Here is a 22,311-nt window from a genome sequence, read left to right on the forward strand (position 1 = left end):
TAAAAAAAATAATATATATATTTTTATTATGTATATTTAAATAATTTAATTTAATATAAAAATTAATATTTTTTATTTTTTATTATTTGTATCCCTTTTAGAAAGTGTATAATTTACTTTATTATTTTTATAAAAAAATTAAAATTAATTTAAATTAAATATATAAAAATTTAATTTAAATTGTTCATAAATTTAAATAAATTAAATTAAATCTAAATAATAACAAATTGGACTTTATCCAACTAATGTGTGTGCACGATGCATTATATAGCATATGTAAGATATAATTTACCCTCATCATTGAATAAATGGTTATATTATTTTTATTTATATGGTTTTTCTTAGAACTACATTATAATATATTTTTGATATCATTTTCTTAATAAAATTATATCATCCTTTATTCCTATCTATTTTTTTATTGTTATAAAAGAGCTAATATAAATTATCATTGGCACTTTTAAATAATTTTTTTATTTTATTTTAACTTTATTTTCATATTTTTTAAATTTATTTTATTATATATTTAATATAGTGTGACATATTTCTTAAAATATATATATTAACTGTCGTTACAATACAGTAGTTGCTATAAAAAATATATTTTTTAATTTATAATTATTAAATATAAAAATATATAATAAAAATTATAAATTTATTTCATTTTGGTTAGTTTGATAATGATGTAAGTTAAATTTAATATTCCGTATATATACTTCTTTTAAAAAAATTATTATATAAATAAAACTGTATATAAAAAAAAAAAAAAAGAGAAAGAAACAGTGTACTAAGAAATTTTATCTTGAATAAATTGAAGAAGACCCATCTTAACTAACAAGGTCCGTATAACCAGGCCCAATTACACCTGTTAACTTTTCAAATTACTTTTGGAAGAAATTCAAACTTTGTCTTAGTTAATTTTTGAATCTGAGAAACTTCGCGCGTTTATAAATAGCCATAGACAGCAGCAGCAGTAGCAGTGTTGCTTGCTTCATATAATAAACTTGATTCAAACAAAATTTGCAGCGAAAGAAAGAGATAATGGGGAAGCGATTAAGAAAAGTGAGGTCTATTTGCAGTTGCAAATCTCCTCGTCAAAGCTATCGTGCCTCTCCTTGCTCTTCTCTCAGCTGGTTCTCTCTCTCTCTCTCCTTTAACACACAGCCACAAATTTCAGCTGTGATTCAAGTTTTACTTGCGATTTTTCATGTATTTTCTCTTTAGCTCATTTATATGATATTTTTTTCTAAATACATATGTATTAGACTTGCACTGTAGTTTTAATGCGAGAAATGCAATTAAGAACGTTTTGAATTTGTTTTGGAGAAAATGATTGTTTGTTTTCATGAGATAGAATCCTGCTGTGATTCAGTAGTCTAGGTTTTGAATTTGTTTTGGAGAAAATGATTGTTTATTTTCATGAGATAGAATCCTGCTTAGTCGAGGATCCAGATTAAGATCTGTTTGCTAGATGTTTCCTTATTTCTTAAGCTGTTTCGAAAATACTTCAGTTTTGAAAATAGAGAATTGTCGAAATTACATCTTCTGCCGTTTCTCTGAATACACGTACTCTATTTCTATTTCAGATTGTTAGACGGATTTCCCTTAAATGAAATTCTTTGTATTAATTTCAATTCCTTAGCCACTGTATGCTAACTGATCAAAAGCGAATTAAATAATTCTGAATGTACATTGTTCTGCTTTTTTTTTTTCTTTCTGTTTGAAGAATCATTGACACGTAGCTCATCAATTAAACCAAAGGATTTTAAGTCTTTTCACTTCCTCATTCTCTGAATTTAAATTTGAAAACTAAAATTTCTATCATTTTCCTGCGTTTTCTCAGCTGCCAAACAGGTTAACAGTTGACTCTTAAAATAATCCTGTATCCTTGTTTCGATATTGAGTTTAAAGTAAATAGCGTCTTAGCTTGGTTCCAAAATGAATCACCGAAAATGTTTTCGTCAATGCAGAACAGCTTTATATAAATATATATATTGTCAATATTTTGTTGTAAAAAAAATTTAGCCGACATTTTGTGAAAAGATCTATTATTGTAATTATCATTTGAATTTATTTTCAAATTTTCAAATATGACACAAACAGTTATGATAATGATGTATGGACGGAGATAGCGAAGTTTCTGGATGGGAAATCTCTGGTGAAGCTGGCAGCAACAAGCCGGTGGTTCCACAGCGTCATTATGCATGACAGCGTATGGAAGTTTGCTTGCTTGCGCGATCTTCAGATTCCGGATCCTGGCCACGCCGCATTCAAGTGGACCAAGCTATATGCTTCAGTAGTTGGTAGTTACATTATGCTTTCTATTACTTTTACACACACTTGTGATATATTACTGCAGTATTAGCTTAGTTTATTTTCACTGGATTATATTCTTCTATATATATTTTTTGTTGATAGATTTCATTGATAATTATTTATTTGTTTCCTCAGATGGCAGTCACTCTTATACATTTCGTGAGAATGAGAAGCATCTTGGTCAGTTCTCTTGATTTTTGCGACTCTTTTTTGTTTTGTGAGATATTTCCATTTTAGAGACCTATATGTTAAGCAATAGTGCTGATCTCTTAGAGCGAAATTCAGTCGTTATTAGCTTTTCTACGTTGCATCACTATTACATGATTATTTTAGGAAACAAATGCTAAAAATTGCATAAATGTACTGGATATTACTCCGAAAAATTAAAGGCTGAGGACAAAATAGCTCATGCTTATCTAGGCATACATAATAAATTAGCACCAAAATAAGGTAGCAGATAAATTTGTTTGATTTCCCATTCCGATCTACATAAACATGTTAAATGGAGTTTTTAAATTTCCGCCTTCTCATGCGATTGAGTATTGCGTCTATGGAGGCACACATAAGCTTCTAATGTGCACAAAGATTATATAACATGTGATTCAGCAGCCATATAAATTTACCCCCATGATGTGTGTTTTTTGGGAAAATCAGATTGGATGAGAATTGGTGCATTTTACTTCGACTCAGATGTAGCACTTCTCACTGAGAGACTCAGCTTGCTAGTAAAAAACAGACAACGAGATGCTACAGAGAAGCTGTTGGAATCCTGTGGGGCTTCCGTGCTAAGTAACATCAAAAAGGGAATTTGGATATCAGGTAACTTGCGTTTATTTGAACCAGCCATGTTATTTATGAACATATTCTCTTAAGAAAGATCTAAGGAACGCTATTATACTAAAATCACTTTTTAAATTTAACAATGTTCATGATTTCAGATCTGCAGCTTGTTCGATGCCCTGTTTGTGAACTAGAAAAATGTGATGGTGAGCAAAATACTATTTGACTGGCAGGCCATGGGAGTTGCATTCGTGAATTTCTTTTGAAAGTCATTTGGCGGATATTATGTGTTTATTTGAAATGTGTTCTATAGTCAGTATCCTGATGATATAACCAAGCCTTAGCTTGCGAATGTCAGCTGGAGCCTTCACATATTCTGCAACTAAATCAATATGTCTGGTCATATGCACAATAGGGTAGGCTCAGTTTCAACACTTTCATTTGCCAAGTTTTGATACTTGACATATTCTGCTGCTTCTATATCTTTTTCTTTCTTTGTCACTGTTTATTAGCTAGGCATGCTTCGAGTTCAACATTCAGTAGTTCATAGGATTTTTTTGTTTGGGCAGTAGGTGGCCCCTGCATAATTTAAGGAACTTACCAAACCATGTAAATGGGAGCAAAAAGGTTATTGCCGTGTCCAATAATTATTTTCAGAATTTATTGATTATATTCTACTCATTTGGATTCAGAAGACCGTGTTCACAGAGGCAATAGTTAAACTGAAGAGCGCTGAGCTGCCTGCCGTATTTGTTTTCCTTCTAGTTAAAGTGGATATTTAAGCCTGAAGAGATAGTGCTTTCCTTTACAGGCACAATGCAGACACTAGATGCAAGGCATATTGAGCTGTTCCAGCATGAGGGTTTTCAAAATGGGAGCTGGGAGTATGAGTTGATCGGATCCCATAAAATTGAAAAGCCTATGGATGCAGCATCTGGAGGCATTTTTGATCTAAAACACCTCAATGACCGTGCAACAGCTGGTAATAGTTTATGCTCCATGCAAATCTCATCGTATCATTTTTACTACCATCAGAACACCGAAAATATGATGAGACTAGGAACCCAAAAATTTTGTCGCGTAAAGGAATTTTTTTTTTTTTACCTTCTTTGCCAAGGGTCTTAAATGACTGAGGACTGTAGGCTAGTTGTATAGGATAGAAATTGAACTGGAAACCATTAAATGACTAATTGATCTTGTAATATATATATTTATCTTTTTTTTCGGTATTTGAACTAAGTGATGATCTGGTCTTGAAAACCAAATGATTGGCAGGTATCTTCAATCTCAAGTTGTGGACGGGAGAACCCGATGATTTTCAGCCAAAGGCTATGATCACCTTCCATTCAGTAGCAATCAACACCAATTTACAAGTTAACGAAGGTAAAACTTTCTGAATTGCATTAGAATTTAGCACAATTAAATTCCTAATGTGATTAAAGATCGTGATCAACAAATTGCCCCTGAATTAGTTGGGTTGGGTCGTGGCGCGGGCTGGTATTTGAACTTTAGACTCTCAATGGTGAAGGAATGGAGTGTGTTTTTAACTACTTGCTATTCACTTCGCTCTTTCTCTCTCTCTCTCTTTCTCTCTTTTCTTGGGGAAGCAGGACTGCTTACAAAATACTACAAGATGAGAGCTGGACCTGACGGAGAAGTAGTTGCAGTTAGAATCACTCAGCAGCTCCTGTAGCGAATACTTGTTTAGTATATCATAAAATAAAATTTAAAATCTTTTACAAGGCTATAGTTCAAAGAATATCCTTCATCAAGAAAACTCCTTTTGTGTACACAATCAGCTTTAACTAGTACCTCACCTGTGTTCGTTAGCCTATTGATTTAAACACACGTCTTGATGCTTTTGCGAAATTCAGATGAAAGAACAGATAAATAATTCGAGGCATAAATATGTCACATACAGCATCCAAAAGAGCTCCTTTTATGACCTTGGGCTAAATTAAGCAATTTCTTTTTTTCTAATTTATATATTAATTTTCTACATGGAATAGCGTACAGGTTGACTTTATAAATATTTTTTAATATTCTGGTTAAGTATCAAAATGGAGAAGCTTCAAGCCTTCAGCTTCCTTGTTGACCAAACCGAAAAACAATATGAAAAGTTTCGCCTATTATAACAAAGCCAACTCGTTCTGCAATCACTCCTTTCAAGATTATGGGCAACTTGGAAATCTTCTTTCTTCTCTTTCTCCTTCCTATTATCTATGCATCAGAACATTGCGCAGTCTCCAAGTGCAGCAATGACAAAGTCCCTGTCCGATTCCCCTTCCGATTAGAAGGTCTGCAATCCCAGCAGCACTGTGGTTATCCTGGTTTCAACCTTAGTTGCAACAACCAGAGGAAAACGGTTCTGAAACTTCCGTATTCTGGAGATTTTCTTGTCCGGGGCATAAATTATCTCACGCAGCAGATACAACTTTATGATCCGGACAATTGCATTCCTAAGCGGCTCCTGAGCTTTAATCTCTCAGGTTCGCCGTTTCTCGCTGCTGCTCATCAGAACTACACCTTGCTAAGCTGCCCAAGTCAGCTCGTAGAATCTCGCTTCACAACCATCAATTGCCTTAGCAATTCCACAACCTCAGTTTTAGCTACATCTTCAAAGAGCATTGCTGATTCACTGGCCACATCATGTGGGGTTATCATCACATTATCAGTTCCTTTTTCCTGGCCAGTTCAATATGATGAAGGGTTCTCAAATGAACTTATGGATGATCTTCAGCTTACATGGTATTCTCCTGCTTGTGAAGAATGTGAACAAGAAGGTGGCATGTGTGGATTCAAGACAAACAATAGTGAAGATGTTGGTTGTTTCTACTCCTCCAAAACAGGTAATCTTTTTCCTGATTCCTCAAAATTTCTTTTTGTTTGAGCCTGGTTCTCATATCTACGTGCTAAACTACAAGTTCACTACATCGATAAACTAAGAGGAGACGCAGTGCTTAGCAATTATCAGCAGCCTGACTAGGTCAAAATACTCTTTAGGAAGCCAAGATCTAGTTGAAAAACATGAGAATATAGTAGGAAATTCTTGGTTTTGGATAGAACTTATTTTTGTTTTATCAGGTTGATGGTTTAGCATACTTCAGTAATATAAATTAAATGAATAATGACATAGGAATCTTGTTCTAGATGGTTGCTATAGTTGACTTAACTAGATAATACGTACATTTTAAGCCAGTGGTATTAAGATAATTGAACAAATTAATATCAAGAACAATGTCAACCAATCATTCATTGGATATGATCCACATATATCTGTTGTATAATTCAAAATTTAAGCCCCCAAGATTTGTCAAGGGCCAAAAGTCAAATTCTATATATTATAGCATTCCATTCCGTTGTATTTCTCGTCTTACTAGGTTACCCCACCCTTTTTGTTCTAAATGCAAACGTTTAAGGTGAAAAAAATATCCTACTTTACAACATAATGGAGAAAGCCTAACCAGTAAAATAGATTTTGTAGAGTGAATTTTCTGACACCTTCAAATTGCAGGCCAATCAACCGGTGCCCTCCAGATACTGAGAGTGATTTGTTTGTCCGTTGCAGTACCCTCCATCATACTTGCTGGCGGGATCGTTGCTGTAGCATTATTAATTGATAGGGTTCCTCGACGCAATAGGCGTACAACCAATCAAAACTCCGCCACAGTGGCTGTGTCACCACTGCCTAACATTGCAATGGTGGGTTTGGACGAGAGCACCATTGAATCCTATGAGAAGGTAGTGCTGGGGGAAAGCATGCGGTTACCAGCAGGGCGCAATGATAGCACCTGTGCCATATGCTTAGCAGAGTATCGTAGCAAGGAGACGCTTAGATGTATACCAGAATGCAAACATTGTTTCCATGTCGAGTGCATTGATGAGTGGCTAAAGATGAACAGTTCTTGCCCAGTTTGCCGAAACTCGCCATCCCCTCTTCATGACAGATCGCAGAACGTTTAATATAAACTCTCTTTTCTTTTGTATTGGTTGATTGCTTAAATACATGTTCAAAAGAAGTAATTAGCTTTTATAATTAGGTGCTCACTGTTCTATGGTACGATGCTGTAAAATTTCGTTGGACGAAAGAAGGGTAAGTTTCCTGGGTTTGTTTAGTACACGCCTTTTGGCCCTCGTGAATCAATATTAAATCATTCATTCATGGAATTGTTCCAAGGACACAAAAAATCCCAGAATTTATCAGTCACAGTAGCCGCCAAGAATAACAAAAATAATTTACACGTCCCCTTCATGGAATTGTTCAAATGGCATGGCACTGAAAACTCCAGAATTTGTTCCATAAAATATGAGCAGTACAGGCGTACATGGTTACAACTTGCGACATATATAAGGTCAACAAGGTTAAGGTAGAAAATGACCGCTAGGCCAGTTCTTTTTTTTCTTCTTCCCTAGAAAATATCTGAATAGTAGTGAAAGAAGATATAAAAAGGAGTTTACAACAGATATTACAATAAAACTATAGGGTGTTCCCAACTATACATTTTAAAGAAAGATAGCGTCAGAACAGTCAGCAAGACAATAGACACTAGAGACTTCATTTCTTAGCAAATAGCTTTTTTGGCAGCTTATCCAAAGGAGTAGTTTTTAGCAGGAAAAGCCGGGCAGCTCGCTCTTGCAAAGTACCCCCACACTTGAGCCCACGAGCTTGTAGTTCAGTTTTCAACCTTTCAATGCCAAGAGCCTATCACAGCACAAAGATAGGGTAAGGAAATGAAATGCATGACTAGTTGATGATGCAGATTCATGAATCATAGTATTACAATAATAACAAAGTTGCAATCCCTACATTAGGATTCATAGCACTGATCCAAGTTCTGGAAGTAAAATTACATTGATTAAACATAATGGCACACATTAATTATAATGGCGCGCATGTGCATATTCAGTCTCTGTCTTTTCATAGGTTTTCTCCCTCTATTCTTTTTAGTAGGTAGGTTGCAGGTCGGGGTGCAGAAAATGGGATTGGTTGTATGGAGGAATGCTTTTCGAACTTGGAATTGTTAGATGCTTTCCTACTTGACAAATAGAACAAAATGATGACAGTAGAAATGTGCAACTGCTTGTACATTCAGCGGAACTCAGGGTAATGCTTATCAACTCATCCCAAGCATTACAAAGAACTGAACTCAGTCATAGCAATTAGATCATCTCAGCACATAACCACAATTGAATTCAAATAACCAAGGAAATCTAAAGAAATGAAATTGCAAAAAGAAAAATAGAAATATAAAACATGAAAAACTAGGGCTAGCAGGCATACCTCCAACTCATCTACTGAATTGTAATCATCAAAATTTAATGGTTTCTCCAAATCAGTTGCTTTTTCATTTACAACAACTGTTTCAGAGTCTGCAGTAATTGGCTTGGTTTCAATAACTTCCACCCTAGCTGGACTTGAAACTTGCACGGATTGAGAATCCAGTCCATCATTCTCGTTTTTTTCAGCCTTAATGACGTCAATTCCAGTAACCACAGCAGCCTCAGAGCAAGTTATGGCAGCATTTTGTTGCTCTTTTACTTCCAATTCAACTCCTCCATCACCTTCACTAGGAACTGTTTCCCCATTAGAACTAAATTGCAAAGTTTGCTCAGCAGTAGCAGCATCTTTTTCTTCCTCAGAACCACTCTCACATGAGGCACCACCAGAGCAGTCTCCTTCTTGTTTCCCACCGGTAACAGAATCTGAACTCCCATCGGCTTCTTTACTAATATCAGAATTATTACCAATATTTAGAACTACAGACTTCTCATTTTCCTCATCATCACTGTTATCTTCACTATCACTATCACCCAGTGTTCTCTTCCCCATCCTAGCAAAAATGAACTCAATCATCAGAAATTAAATTATTGGGATGTGTGAAGAAGCAACTCAGACATTTACAGCACAGATATTAAAAATATAAAAAGTGCACATGCAAGCAACTTTCGTTACCTAACCCCTCTCCTGAACTTGTTAGGAAAAAAATGTCACCCTGTGGAAATTAAAAACAGTATCCAGCCAACCTCTAAGACCTTCCTTAAAAATTTCAAACTAATATGCATTCCATGATTCACTTAAATGTGTTTTAAAATAAATCATATATCATAATGAAATTCAATTGAACTCTTTCAAGATCATTTCACTTGTGGCATGATTTTCTTTCAAAAAAAATTTCCTAAAAGAATTGAAACAAAGCTACTCTAACCTTTTGAAACATAACAATTGGCCGAATAGAATAAAATTCATTGGAATTACTGAATTTGTAGAACTCCCAAAGAAACACCAAGTTAAACCAAATATGTGCACATGAATACCTACTAAGAGTAACTAAGTAACTCAAATGTAAACATAAAATTTCAAATTTGAAACATATCCATACATTTTACAAATTAAAAATAATTCAAATCAATCATTGACACTTACCAAATCTTCAATCTTTTAGCATCCAATCCTACAGCTTTTACGACCTTCCCTTTCCTTTTCCCGTTCCCATTTGCACATGCTTCTCTGACAGCTTCCTCAACTTCCTTGGCACATTTCGCCGAATCCTCCCTATACTTGGCCACATACTTATCCGCTTCACCATCACCAACCCCTTTCTTCCCTTTTTTAACATTCTTCTTTATAAACTCCTCCGCTATTTTCTCCATTCTTCTTTCCTCCTCCTCCGCCTTCCACTCCTCCAGCCTCTTCTCCGCATTCACGTGTCTTAGCCTCCGTCCACTCATGTCTCGACACGCGTCAAAGTTATTCGTCTTCTTTTGACCTGCTTTTGTCGCCGCTCCTCTTAGAAGAGAACCAAACCCTCCCTTCCCTCCAATTAAACGAAGTAAGAGGTGAACGGTGCATTCTGGGGTCGAGATGACGGAGTTCTCGCGGAGTTGTGCGCCGTTACAGATTAGGCGTTGGGTGTGGGTAGGGATTTTGGTGATTTCGAAGATCCGTTGCTTGATTAATTGAGCGTCAGCTTGTGGGCCTGTGAATCTTAGGATTGCTGTTTTACCGTCTAGAAGCTTCACGAATATCTGTAAGAGCCTGTTCGTGTCTTCCATTCTCGGATAAAAAACTTGCAAGTGATCTTGTAGGAGATTGGAAGAAGGGGAAAAATCATTTGATGAAATTAGGGTTTAAATAGGAGGTTCCTTACTTCACGTCGGTTCTGGATTGAACCTGCACGATTGGGCCGTGGGTTTGGGTTTGGGTTTTGAGATTTTCTTTGGGTTTCTCATTAACTTCAATTCTTTTTAATTTTTTCTATTTTTAATTTTTTTAACTATTTTTATTTACTTATATATCTAAATTGAAATAATTTATATTACCCATATTTATTAAAATTTTCCAAATTTATATGTTTATAAAGAAATAAATTTACTCATTTTTCATTTTAAAAATTATTGTCTTAAAATAAACTCACATCTATCTATTTCTCTTTTCTTTTCTCTTGCTTAAATTCTTTAAAAAATTCTTAAAATAGTGATAAAAATAAATAAAAAAATGTGAGATTTTATAAGATAAGATATTTAAATAATTTATAATAAGCATATAAACAATTTAATTTGTAAAATTGATTAAAAATATTGTATTAAATGTTTTAGTCAGTTTACATATTTAATTAAATAAAAAAAATTAAAATACTAAATTTATGACCTTCTTTAATAAAGCATCATTTGTTATTTTTAATTTTTATAGGGATCAAAATTCAAAATAAACACATGCACCCAATGATCAGCATAACCGGAGAGGCTGTGGTAAGAAAATTAAAATTCTGAAACAAGAAAAGGTTTTGCACTCTAAAGTTGCCATAGAAGCTTCGATTGGCATATCCAATTGCATTGCTGAAGAACATGAGCAAAGTATTTGACAACTACCGTTTTAAAGAAACAAGAATTTTATATTAGTAACGGGGAAGCAAAATCATCCACCAAAAGATAGAGGTAGAAGAATCAGAAACTCGTATAGAATTGCTAAAACTCTTTTTATAAATTAAAATAGTTAACCATACTTATTGAATGTCAATGAAGCCAAATTAAAATATCTATATGATTAGATTGAAGATTATGATAAATGATCAAATTTTAAGAATTTGTTTAAAATATAAATAAATAATTAATATTTACTTCAATATATACTTAACTATTCAATATTTATTTTGTTTTGTTTTAAATTCTATATACTTTTGTATTTTTTAATTAAATTCAAAATCTTATTATGATACTACCATTAAAGTGTATGAATGATCTAGGCAAAGTAAGTTATTTTCTACCAATTAGAGATAGCAATTCATCCCGTATCGTGCATAAATTCATAATGCAACCTAGACGGGGTGGAAAATATCGGCCTCGCTTCTAGTGAACAGACGTGGACAGATTTAAACTATTCCGTTCTATCTCTATGATAAGATCATTTATTTACAACGGAATGGTATACAAAGTCAACAGATCTCAATTAATACAAATAGGATTTATGGCTACACAAAGGGTTCCATCGTTTCCGAATTATATTTGATATATATATATAATTTTTAAAAAAATATATTATATATTATTTAAATCTAGATTTTATTTTTTCAATTATATTTAATAATAGTTAAAATATTAAATAAATATATTTAAAAATTAATAAAAATATAGTAAATATCATCCAAATCTAACCCAGTTTTGGTTAAATTTTTATTTTTTAATTTTGTAGCCGGCCGAAATTCTTGACAGAACCGGAATAGGAATAGGAAAGGCCAATCCGGTTCCATTGCCATTCCCATTAGCAATTTTGAGAGATTTGCAATACATGCTAGCTTCTCTGGAAATGCGAGAAAAGAGAATAGAAGACAATGACTCAAGTTTCAATTCCTGGAATTGAGGAAGCTTTTTAGAAAGTGAGACTGTCAATGGATAAATAATCTACAGTTAGATTTTGATATAGATATGATTGACTGCCAACTCCTTCGAAATAGTAACGCATGAATTTCACGTGGTACGAGCTAGAAAACAAATGAAATTCTATGCTTAAATTTATATGTTTTTATGTTATTTAATAATATTATATTTTATTTTAAAAAAATTATTTAAAATACAATAAAATATCTCTATTTAGAAATAATGTTTATATAGTTGTATAAAATTGTGGTTCTAATTTGAGTGAATTCTAAATAAAAATAATTTTTATATTTAATAAGTTATAAGTTTTTTAAAAATATTAATTTATTATAAAAATATATATATATATATTATTTTATTATATTAATTTTATTTGTATGATATAATAAAATATTACTGTATTTTATTTTAGTTATTATTATTTTATTAATAAAATTAATTAGTAAATTAAAAAAATTAATATTTAAATTTTTATTAATTATAAATTTTATTTGATTTGAAATGTACTATTATAAACAGGTTTTAGCGTATATGAATAGTAACTTTGTTTCAACTATGACAAATTTGAATTTGAATTTGAATTTAATTGATCTATTTGGAGTTTAAATGAGATAAAATGGATGTTAGAGAATAAGTTAAAGGGTGTTCAAAAGAAAGATGAACAAGGTTTAGGGTTGTCTGTAATTTGCATTGAGAAAACAAAAAGAGATTTCGGTATAAACCAGACCCGAATCGTTCGACATAATACACACAATTAATGAGCGGGATTGGGAATCTTGAAATTGAGAAACGAACAAAACACTAAATACTGTTATGATTTTCTCTCGGCTCAAACAATAATAATAATAAATAATAATGAACAAGGAAGGTACGATGACCGATAAGTCTCGGACCTTTCCGGTGGATCCGAATCTTCCTCGATGGGTATGCCAGAACTGCCGCCACTCCCTTTGTATCGTCGGCGTCGATTCCTACGCCGACAAGTTCTTGAACGAATCTTCTTCTCGCTCCGGTTAGCCTTTCCTTTCGTCTCCTTTTTATTTCTTCCAGTTTTTTTCTATTATTGCAAATAATTAGGGTCGTTAATCATTAATTATTAATTGTAGCTCCAAGCAGTTCTGGCAGCTTAAGATTTTCTTTCAATTATGAGTCTGTCGATCTCAATTTTAGTCTAGAATTGAATCTTTCCTTGCTCGTAGGTTGTGCTTGTTGGCTGCAATGCAATGAAAAATCATCAGTCATTCTAAATTTTATGAACTTCAATACGATTGCAGATTGCGATTTGTTTATTTTATATGTTTCTGAATTTTAAGCTCGTCTTATAAAGATCAATTACCCTTGGGTTATCCTGCACGTGGAATGAAGAAGTAGAAAAAACAAAAAGGATAAATATAAGTGATAACTTGATTCTTCGACGCCATGGTAAATAGGAGAAATTTTAGAACTTGTTTTTTTGCCATTTCAGAAAAAAAATACATGAAAATCTATGTGAGGTTAGGGTTTGTACAAACAGTCCATTCTCGTTGACTTGAATTGGACGATTGCTTTGGTGATTATTGTCTAAAATGTTATATTTGCAGCTATGCAGGGCTTCTCAATGCATGGTGCCAACAGTGTTTTAGGTTCAACACGTATGGACAATTCTTTTGTTGTGTTGCCCAAACAAAGACCACTGCAGGCGCAGGGAGTCCCTCCTCGCCCTCGTGGTGGACCTCTTCAGCCTCCTGAGTCAGGCCAGTCTTGTGGAAAGGCAATGGATGAGTCTTTTGTGGTTGTATACAATTCTGAGCCTGCATCTGATGGAGGTGGGACACATTTACCATTGCTAGAAGGAGGACATAATGGTCTGTTGCAGCCCAACAACAATGGGTTCCACTCCACTATAACTGTCTTGAAACGTGCATTTGAGATTGCTACTACCCAGACACAGGTAGAAGACCTATCAAAGTATTTATTGTGATTCTCTTATGTTGAGTTTTCAAATTCCTGGTTACTGCATGCTAGCAAGATTGAAGGTTGTTATAGATGTATTCAGATCTTAATCCCTGTGTTTCATTTTCCACTTTCAGGTTGAACAACCTTTATGCCTCGAGTGCATGAGGGTATTATCTGATAAACTTGATAAGGAGGTTGAAGATGTAAACAGAGATATTGAAGCATATGTAGCCTGCCTTCAGCGTTTCGAGGGGGAAGCACGAGATGTTCTTAGTGAGGCTGATTTTCTTAAGGAGAAGCTCAAGGTGCATACTTGCCTCTGGAACTTGATTCATCATCTATTCATCTTTGAACTTATTAAACTTACCAGGAAATTCTATAAATAAACTGTTGGGAATCTGGCCGTGCTGATGCAGCTATCTTGCAGACACAAGGAGCTTTTCAGAGTGAGGTTTAGTCAGCTAATATTATGGAATGGATGAGTATGATAGAAGAATCTGTGTCATGAGATGAGTAATTTAAGACAAATGTGTAAAAAACACCTTAGGAACCCATTGTCACTGTCAGTAACTGAAGTTATATCTCACTATTTCTTCTTTTAGTTAGTGGGGTAAAAATTGAAGGGATGAATAAGCAAGGATTTATATGGTCACTCATTTTTCGTAGAGTTGAACTACAAATTTTTTGATACAATTAAGAATAGATCAAACAGATTTTTCTGATCCAGTTTGCAACTCTTATTGAATTACCTGGGTGGTAGTGGCACACATCCATATTACCACTGACGTGTCTTGCTTCATATCCTGCATTATGTTTCTGAATTCATTATGTTCTATTTATTCGGGTCAAATTTTTATGTGCACATTTACTTCACTTTTAAGATTGAAGAAGAAGAAAGAAAACTTGAAGCAGCAATCGAGGAAATAGAGAAACAAAATGCAGAAGTAAATGCTGAGCTGAACGAACTGGAGTTGAAGTCTTTTCGCTTCAAAGAATTAGAGGAGCGGTAAGTTATCTTTGCTGGCCATATGCCGCACTTCTTTGCGTGCATGTTTGTGGCTGGATTGTTCTTTTCACTGTACAGTCTAATATGTGTTTCAGTGGATTATACACTTTATTTTACATCCTTGGTGCTGGTTGTTGGTCATTCATGTTTCTTTGGCTCAATATTTGACAGGTACTGGCAAGAGTTTAATAACTTTCAGTTTCAATTGATTTCCCATCAGGTGTGTGTCTGCAATTGTGAACTAATTCCACCAATATGCTATATATATATATATATAGAGAGAGAGAGAGAGAGAGAGAGAGAGAGATCTATATATAGATATACACATATACGCACACATTGTCTTTCAAGTGACCAATTTATGAGCATTTATTAATCTTCCTAATTATTTATTTCTGTTTTTACTCCCCTTTCTGTATTCTTACTAGAATTGCCTAAAACTTTCTTGTCAACAGGAAGAGAGGGATGCAATTCTAGCAAAGACTGAAGTTTCACAAGCACATTTGGAGTTGTTAAAGAGAAGTAATGTACTGAATGATGCCTTCCCTATCCATCATGATGGAGAATTTGGAACAATAAACACTTTCCGCCTTGGAAGACTTCCTAAAATTCCGGTAAACAAACATGTGAATATTTTTCTGCTTTGTGAGAATGCCTATGGTGGTTTAATTAAGATTCTACCCTTTCTCTATCTTCCCTCTATGAAAACAGAGCTGGAAATTTGTTGTAAAATATGCACTCTATGTCTCATCAACAAGCATAGAGGCTACAAGTTAATTGGAAGTTCCTCTCACAAATAATGATTATTTTTGTTTTTGCCTCTTGTAAAATAACATTTTAATCTGTTCTTCTGGTCTCATGAGATTCATTTAATACAAATGAAATAGACTGTTGCATGGCAGCTTCCTAGTTCTCATAGTCACACACATTTTCTTAATAAAACAAATATGTTTGTTGTGTGGAAACATCCAGGTTGAATGGGACGAGATAAATGCTGCTTGGGGCCAAGCTTGTCTTCTCCTCCACACTATGTGTCAATATTACAAGCCAAAATTCCTGTATCCTTTCCTGATGAGGCAGTCTTTTTATTTGTTTTCTGTAATAAGTAATTTCTTACTGGATTCTTGATGCCTTCATGTAATTGTTGATACTTGATACTAAACATAAGTGTGCAAAAAATACTCAAATTGTGGGTGTGATATATGCATTTGTTTTTTGTCCAGAAATGGGCAAGTTATTTCCTCATATATGCCTTTGTATGAAGAAAACATGAGTGATTTGGTTTTTAAAGTAGCAGGTCTTTTAATTTCTAACCAAGTGAAGGTGAACTTTCGTTTTATATGTAAAGCGATCCTATTAATGTGTCCTTAATTAAGTTTTTAGATATCGAATAAAAATGCTTCCTATGGGGAGTTACCCGCGGATAATGGATGCCAACAACAGTGTTTATGACTTGTAAGTCTCAATTGCCCCTTTGATTCTTTGTCTCTTATGTCCAATTTGATTTGACTAGTAAAGTAAACGGACTGAATTGGTAGGCCTACCTTCTTGGTAGGAGAACATAATGTGTGAAATGGTGATTGGTGCTTTTGTAGAACTTGCATCTGCTATCTGGTTTCGTTTCAGTCTGTTACTTTCAAGTCTCAGTAACCTGTTTGATTCTTTATTTCAACTAACCTATGTATATTTCTTAGGTTTGGTCCTGTGAACTTGTTCTGGAGTACTCGATATGATAAAGCAATGACATTGTTCTTGACATGCCTCAAGGACTTTGCGGAGTTTGCATACTTGAAAGATCAAGAAAATAACATTCCACCTGAGAAGCGATTTAAACTTCCATACAAGTAAGTCTTGTTTCCTTTAAGAAATATGCTTAGAGGTGTTTCACTGTCTTCGTTTTCTGTGTGTTCGGTGCTGTAATTTTGTCAACTTATCCTGTATTATGACTGCCAAAATAGAACCTGTATTCTTGTTCATGGGATTTTCTGCCTTAAATGTTTAGGTAACATGGGGGTAAATGTTTGTAGGAAGTGATATTGGAAAGTTAAATGTTTAGCAGGAGTATAAATATTGGGGTAATGCTACTCACCCGCCTCTATGTTGTACCGCTTTTACCTCCTGAAGTGGCAACTTTAGCTTTCTACCTACTATCTCCCTTCATCTTTTTCAAAATTGAGCTCACTGAAGTATAAGCATTGGACCACCACTTTTGCTAGACGTCAAACTTTTAGAACAAGGAAAAAAATGAGAAAAGAATTACCAGGAAATATTACGACCTTTTCACGCATTCTATTCTTCAAGATTTTTCATCACTGCTAAAACTTTTTGTTCAATTAATTTAAATTGAACTCAGCAATCCGCTTGTTCTGGAGTTCACCACCACGGACGAGCTATTGATTAGTCTTTTTTAGAAAAGGTATAGAAAGGAGAATACTAAATCACCATTTTGTCCTAATCACAATCAAAATAAGACGAATAATGCTACGCAGGGTGGTAAAATTGCAGTACATGGTTAGGTGGGTTGTATAGCCTTTTTCATAAATATTGGAGTTGATGATATGGTATGTTTTAGTAGATAATAGAAATAAGCCTTAAATTTGCAGGATTGAGAATGACAAAGTGGAAAACCACACTATCACACAAAGTTTCAATAAGCCGGAGAATTGGACCAAAGCTCTCAAGTATACTCTCTGCAATTTGAAATGGGCTCTCTATTGGTTTATTGGAAATACAAACTTCCAGCCTCTCAATTTAGTGGTTCCCTCGCGAGTTGAAGTTCCAGCTGTAGCTTCTTTGTACGCAAAGCGTGGTGTTGATTCCAAATCTGAATCTCGGCAGCACATATCAAGACCTTGAAACCATGCTTCGCTATTGCAATTTATGTAATATACTAACTTGTGAATAGAAATAGGTTTACATAGATCATCCAAATCACATCTTTACCTGAAATGTTGTATCATAGCAGTTGTTTGGAATATTCATCACAGAAGTTGCTGTAATTTTATTTTTTCCTTCTTCCAAATTCTATGCTATTTTAGTACCACTCGTCTTCTCGTACAAGATTAGCAGTGCAAAGATCAATTTCTAGTTGCGGACATGTCCAAAAATGATTACAAATGGGGTGTAACATGATCTGATTTTGCTCATTTTTTAACTCGATTTAAAAAAATGATTTAAGTTCGATTTTATTTTTAAACTCATTAATGATATGCTCGATAATGAGCTTTTAAGCTCGTTACAAATAATATATATATATTATTTATAATATTAAGGTAAATATATATATTCTAAAATAAACTTTACTGGAAAAAGTTGGAAATTTTTTATTATTTTTTATCTTTAAATATATTAATAATAGTTTTTAAGATTTTTTATTAAAAAAATGACTTGTTTTCGTTTTAGTTGAATATGATATTTTTATTTATTTTTAGAGAATGTTAACTTTATATCTATTATTTTTTTTCCTAATTAGTTGAATATTAATAGAAATTTTTTATTTTATTTTTATTAATTTATATAACAAAAAAAAGTAAAAGTATAAAAAAATTTAATATTTTAAATAATTCGAGTTTGATTCGGATTCGGCTCATTATTTAACTCTTTATTCGAGTTTGGTTAAAATAGAATTAATTTTAATCACTAGTATAATTGTATAGAGCCCAATTTGAATAATAACATGATCAAATCAACTCTACTCGTTTTCACTCCCGGCTGCAACCTGAGTTTTTGGAAAAGAGAACAGATTATGGAAGCCATCTGAATTGAACATAGAGAACAAGTTGGGGTTAAGACATATGGGTAGTTCCTGTCGATGCTAGTGTCGTTTATTTTGTGTGTATATATATATATATATATATATATATATATATATATATATATTGAGTTTGTTAGGGTTAAAAAATAGCACAAAGCTATATATGATGCGTGTTGTTTTGCATTACGAGTTCCTTGTTCTAGTCATGCATGGAAGCAGTAAGAAAGAAGCAACAATGTGCAAGTCACAAGCCCCTTGTGACAACAACAGAACTAAACCGAACAAACCTTAATAGTCATGTATTTAAATTCCCCAATTCGCAAGCCTCCTCTACGACTGAGATTTGAAGCATACCATAATACTTGTTTCCGAGCCATGTCGGGGGCAGCGGCCGCAACTCGCCTGTTTGCATTTCTAAACCTACTCTTACTACTTTCAAAAGCAGCTCTCCCTTACCCTGTAAGTGCTGTTCCATGTTCCGACGTTGTGACTAAGGTAATTCCATGCCTGGATTACGTAGCTGGCAAATCAAACGATCCTTCCAAGCCTTGTTGTGGTGGAGTAAAGCAACTCTGGGACCTCACTAAAACCAAACCTGATAAGCAAGCTGTGTGCGAGTGCCTTAAGAAACAATTGTCGCCTATAAAATATGACCCGAATCGCATCGCTCAACTTCCCAAGAAATGTGGCTTGTCCTTTACTCTTCCCCCGATTACTCCTAAATACGACTGCACCACGTCTCTCTCTTTCTCTATCTTTTTCTCTCGAGCATATTTATATAATGGTGTACCAACAGTAACGTGATTAATTTCTTGATGCAGGGTTGTTTAAGCCTCAGGTTCTGTTGCCTGACGGGGAGCCACTAAAGTTGCTGCAGAGTAATAAATGGCAGAATGAACGAAGCATATGCCAGCTTTATATATGTTTGTCCTAAAAGAAAATCTCAACTTTCATACTGTAATAATATCCTCAGTGTTCGGGGTTATCATTCAAGATAAATAAATTTGTAAACTTAGTTAATTTCATATGTAATACAACTCTCCCCTTCATAATTTAATGCCAATAATTAAGTGGAATTCTGAATATGACTGCCCATCTAATCCTGCATTCGGGAAATTCGAATATTTTTTCAATTACCGGGCACTGCAGATTCAGTTCCTGGAAAAATATTTTCAGGGATCCCTTCTACTACCTTAACGGCAGAAGTCAGACGCAGAAGTAATTTGATTTATAATTTTGGACATCTTATTTGAATATGTAAAAGAAAAATATCTGTCAATGTAGGTAAATTGAGAAAATATTTCTTCAATTATGCCATTTTGCATTAGATTGTAAAATTCAGCATTTAAAAGTGACAAGATTGACAGTTTAAGTGTTGATCTTGTGGGATGCTGTGCAAGTAGATGGTGGACAGTCATAAAGAAGATTTATGAAAAATCCATTCATGGTTTTGGCCATGATTTTTGGACAAGATATGGTCAACAGTCGCATAATATTGAAAAAAAAGAAAAGAAAAGAAATTACCATATAAGCGAAAGGAGTGCTAAATTAATGTCATTTTCAAAAAGAAAACACATTAAAAAAAATCATTAATAAGAAAGAGTTCCATAGCAGCCATATATCAGCAAAAACTGAGAATATTATTTAATTTTATTAATAAAATAAAAAAATCACTTCAATTAAAAAAAATCATGTATTTAAATTAAAGAAAGGATTTTTGTATATATATTAGTGGTAGGTATAAGCCCTTTTTTCTGCTGTATGTTAATTTCTAGCAGAATCATTAAATATATAAATTATAATTATTACTGTCTAGTTGTGAAAAAATAAATGAAATTATATAAAAAAAGATTATTAATTTTACAAAATTTAATGAATTACGTACGTTTGACTCGAATTTGGTTTTGCATTTCAGAGTTTCTTCTTGTTGTCTCTCTCAGCAAAGACGGTGAGTGAGTGAGAGCGGGTTAATTGCACCGCTGGTACCAAACTTTCACACTTTCTTTCAAATGGTACCAAACCTTCAATTTGTTTTTTTTGGTACCACTCCTATTATTTCTGTATCTTCCGCCAGTACCAAAGAGGAATTCGACACTTATTTGCTGATGTGGCTGCCGGATTTTGAATTAATAACACACCATTTGCCACATATGTTACTGACTCAACAAATAGTTATCCAACTCAGCAATTAAAAACGTCTAGTTTTTATTCCCAATTTATAACCCTAAACCTAGTTTTTATTCAAACCATTGTCAGATTTGCAGAAAAATGGCGGTAGGAGGCTGCACTAGCAGCAGTAGCGAGGATGAGCAACTCCCTCCTCAAGCTCGACGTGGAACAGCGAGGAAGGAAAAAGAAAAAGGGCAGCGCCAGTGAAGGACGTAGGGAGGAAGAAGTTTCGGTGGCTGGTAGTAGTGATGGGTGGCTAGAAATGGTGGAGATGGGTGGGGAGAGGTGTACCGGGGCAGGAAGAAGGAGCAAGAGGATGGGGGCTTGAGTGATATTTTTCAAAAGATAAAAATTTTCATAAACATCCCCTCTAATTGCTGATTAGGAATTAAGTTGTTGAGTCAGCAACAGGTGTGGCAAGTGGTGTGTTATCAATTCAAAATCCGGCAGCCACATCAGCAAATAAGTGCCGGATTCCTCTTTGGTACTGGCGGAAGATACAGAAATAATAGGAGTGGTACCAAAAAGAAACAAATTGAAGATTTGGTACCATTTGGAAAAAAGTGCGAAAATTTGGTACCAGCGGTGCAATTAACCCGAGTGAGAGCACTTAATTGCAAGTAGAAAAACAAATAAGCAGAAGAAGACCGAGAATGGTTCTCTTTGGTCTTCCGACTAAAGAGCATTACGCTTTTGAAATGGAGGTGAATGAGCAAATTCACTTCACTCCAGGCATATCGCATTAAATTAAAATGGCATAAGATGAGAGACACCACCATGTCTCTTTCATACTTTGAGAAGTTTCAAATTATATGTTGGTACTCTCCAATTTCATTTACTATGTGGAAGAACAAGTCTATGACATTATCCAGGATTAGAAGAATCAAACTAATTTGCACTAATAAAAGAACATGTCTATGTATATACTAGGGCCTGTTACGGATTACTGTGGGTCCTAAATAGAAAACAGATTTAGAATATCTTTTAGTAACTTAATGAAACTACTCTTCTCCGACTGTAGTTTTTAAAAGACAAATTAAGTGATTTTCAGTTCCTCTTTGATTGAAGCTTGATTATGGGCTTGATCTTGTTTAATGGGTTTGTTTATACTAAAAGGGGCAACAGATTATTGGTTCGCTTGGCACGTAACTATCTATGGCAAAGCAGACTTCATAATGGAAGCCTAATCTAACTGCATCAGACTATTCAGCATTCATTTCTTAAACGAGCTTATGAGATGAATGACGTTTGTTCGCCTCTTGAACTAATCAACTTGAACATGCAATTATTGCTAATGGAAAAGAAATGCACTTCAATTTGAATAGCTAAACAGATGATGCATATTCTTACGTTTCTTGCCTACTCCAGGCAAGAAATTGTTGTTCTGAAAAAATATGCAAGTCACAAATTCCTTGTGACAAGAAGATAAAAAACATTTGCAGTCATACCAGCATATTATAAATTAACCCAATCTGGC

The 22,311-nt window shown here is 34.0% G+C and overlaps 4 protein-coding genes across 5 annotated transcripts; 3 read left to right on the forward strand and 1 right to left on the reverse strand.

The window, feature by feature from the left end:
• Positions 1–521: 521 nt before the first annotated feature.
• On the forward strand, positions 522–7,214 carry LOC8263530 (probable F-box protein At3g61730). Of its 2 annotated transcripts, XM_048375323.1 has the most exons (9): positions 523–1,133; positions 2,104–2,303; positions 2,452–2,496; positions 2,971–3,135; positions 3,255–3,302; positions 3,908–4,078; positions 4,372–4,479; positions 5,790–5,945; positions 6,611–7,214. In XM_048375323.1, exons 1-9 carry the CDS (start codon positions 1,042–1,044, stop codon positions 7,057–7,059), a joined length of 1,434 nt encoding a protein of 477 aa, XP_048231280.1. In that variant the 5' UTR covers positions 523–1,041; the 3' UTR covers positions 7,060–7,214. The 2 variants fall into 2 exon arrangements, with proteins under 2 accessions (XP_048231283.1, XP_048231280.1); XM_048375326.1 differs by lacking the exon at positions 5,790–5,945 and having other exon boundaries at positions 522–1,133.
• Positions 7,215–7,367: 153 nt separating this feature from the next.
• On the reverse strand, positions 7,368–10,222 carry LOC8263532 (replication stress response regulator SDE2). Its single transcript, XM_002523310.4, has 3 exons — positions 9,521–10,222; positions 8,378–8,927; positions 7,368–7,798 (listed from the first exon to the last, which is right to left on the reverse strand). Exons 1-3 carry the CDS (start codon positions 10,147–10,149, stop codon positions 7,652–7,654), a joined length of 1,326 nt encoding a protein of 441 aa, XP_002523356.2. The 5' UTR covers positions 10,150–10,222; the 3' UTR covers positions 7,368–7,651.
• A 2,357-nt stretch (positions 10,223–12,579) lies between these two features.
• On the forward strand, positions 12,580–17,954 carry LOC8263534 (beclin-1-like protein). The gene is made up of 10 exons (XM_002523312.4): positions 12,580–12,982; positions 13,551–13,900; positions 14,040–14,210; positions 14,787–14,911; positions 15,083–15,131; positions 15,367–15,525; positions 15,884–15,969; positions 16,295–16,366; positions 16,606–16,755; positions 17,515–17,954. The coding sequence occupies exons 1-10, from the start codon at positions 12,826–12,828 to the stop codon at positions 17,765–17,767; spliced, it is 1,572 nt and encodes a 523-aa protein (XP_002523358.1). The 5' UTR covers positions 12,580–12,825; the 3' UTR covers positions 17,768–17,954.
• A 1,026-nt stretch (positions 17,955–18,980) lies between these two features.
• On the forward strand, positions 18,981–19,748 carry LOC8263535 (probable non-specific lipid-transfer protein 2). The gene is made up of 2 exons (XM_002523313.4): positions 18,981–19,402; positions 19,487–19,748. Exons 1-2 carry the CDS (start codon positions 19,041–19,043, stop codon positions 19,494–19,496), a joined length of 372 nt encoding a protein of 123 aa, XP_002523359.1. The 5' UTR covers positions 18,981–19,040; the 3' UTR covers positions 19,497–19,748.
• Positions 19,749–22,311: the final 2,563 nt, after the last annotated feature.

This window comes from Ricinus communis, chromosome 1 (genome assembly GCF_019578655.1).
Source record: "Ricinus communis isolate WT05 ecotype wild-type chromosome 1, ASM1957865v1, whole genome shotgun sequence".
In the NCBI taxonomy this organism is placed as follows: Eukaryota; Viridiplantae; Streptophyta; class Magnoliopsida; order Malpighiales; family Euphorbiaceae; genus Ricinus; species Ricinus communis.

Coding starts and splice junctions, on each gene's coding strand:
- LOC8263530 (XM_048375323.1), top strand. CDS start 1,042: ATGGGGAAGCGATTAAGAAAAGTGAGGTCTATTTGCAGTTGCAAATCT. Junction 3,136..3,254: donor AAAGGGAATTTGGATATCAG/GTAACTTGCGTT, acceptor TCATGATTTCAG/ATCTGCAGCTTGTTCGATGC. Junction 4,079..4,371: donor CAATGACCGTGCAACAGCTG/GTAATAGTTTAT, acceptor AATGATTGGCAG/GTATCTTCAATCTCAAGTTG.
- LOC8263535 (XM_002523313.4), top strand. CDS start 19,041: ATGTCGGGGGCAGCGGCCGCAACTCGCCTGTTTGCATTTCTAAACCTA.
- LOC8263532 (XM_002523310.4), bottom strand. CDS start 10,149: ATGGAAGACACGAACAGGCTCTTACAGATATTCGTGAAGCTTCTAGAC. Junction 8,928..9,520: donor GCTAAAAGATTGAAGATTTG/GTAAGTGTCAAT, acceptor CATTTTTGCTAG/GATGGGGAAGAGAACACTGG. Junction 7,799..8,377: donor ATTCAGTAGATGAGTTGGAG/GTATGCCTGCTA, acceptor GTGCTGTGATAG/GCTCTTGGCATTGAAAGGTT.
- LOC8263534 (XM_002523312.4), top strand. CDS start 12,826: ATGAACAAGGAAGGTACGATGACCGATAAGTCTCGGACCTTTCCGGTG. Junction 14,211..14,786: donor TTCTTAAGGAGAAGCTCAAG/GTGCATACTTGC, acceptor TTCACTTTTAAG/ATTGAAGAAGAAGAAAGAAA. Junction 16,756..17,514: donor CGATTTAAACTTCCATACAA/GTAAGTCTTGTT, acceptor TTAAATTTGCAG/GATTGAGAATGACAAAGTGG.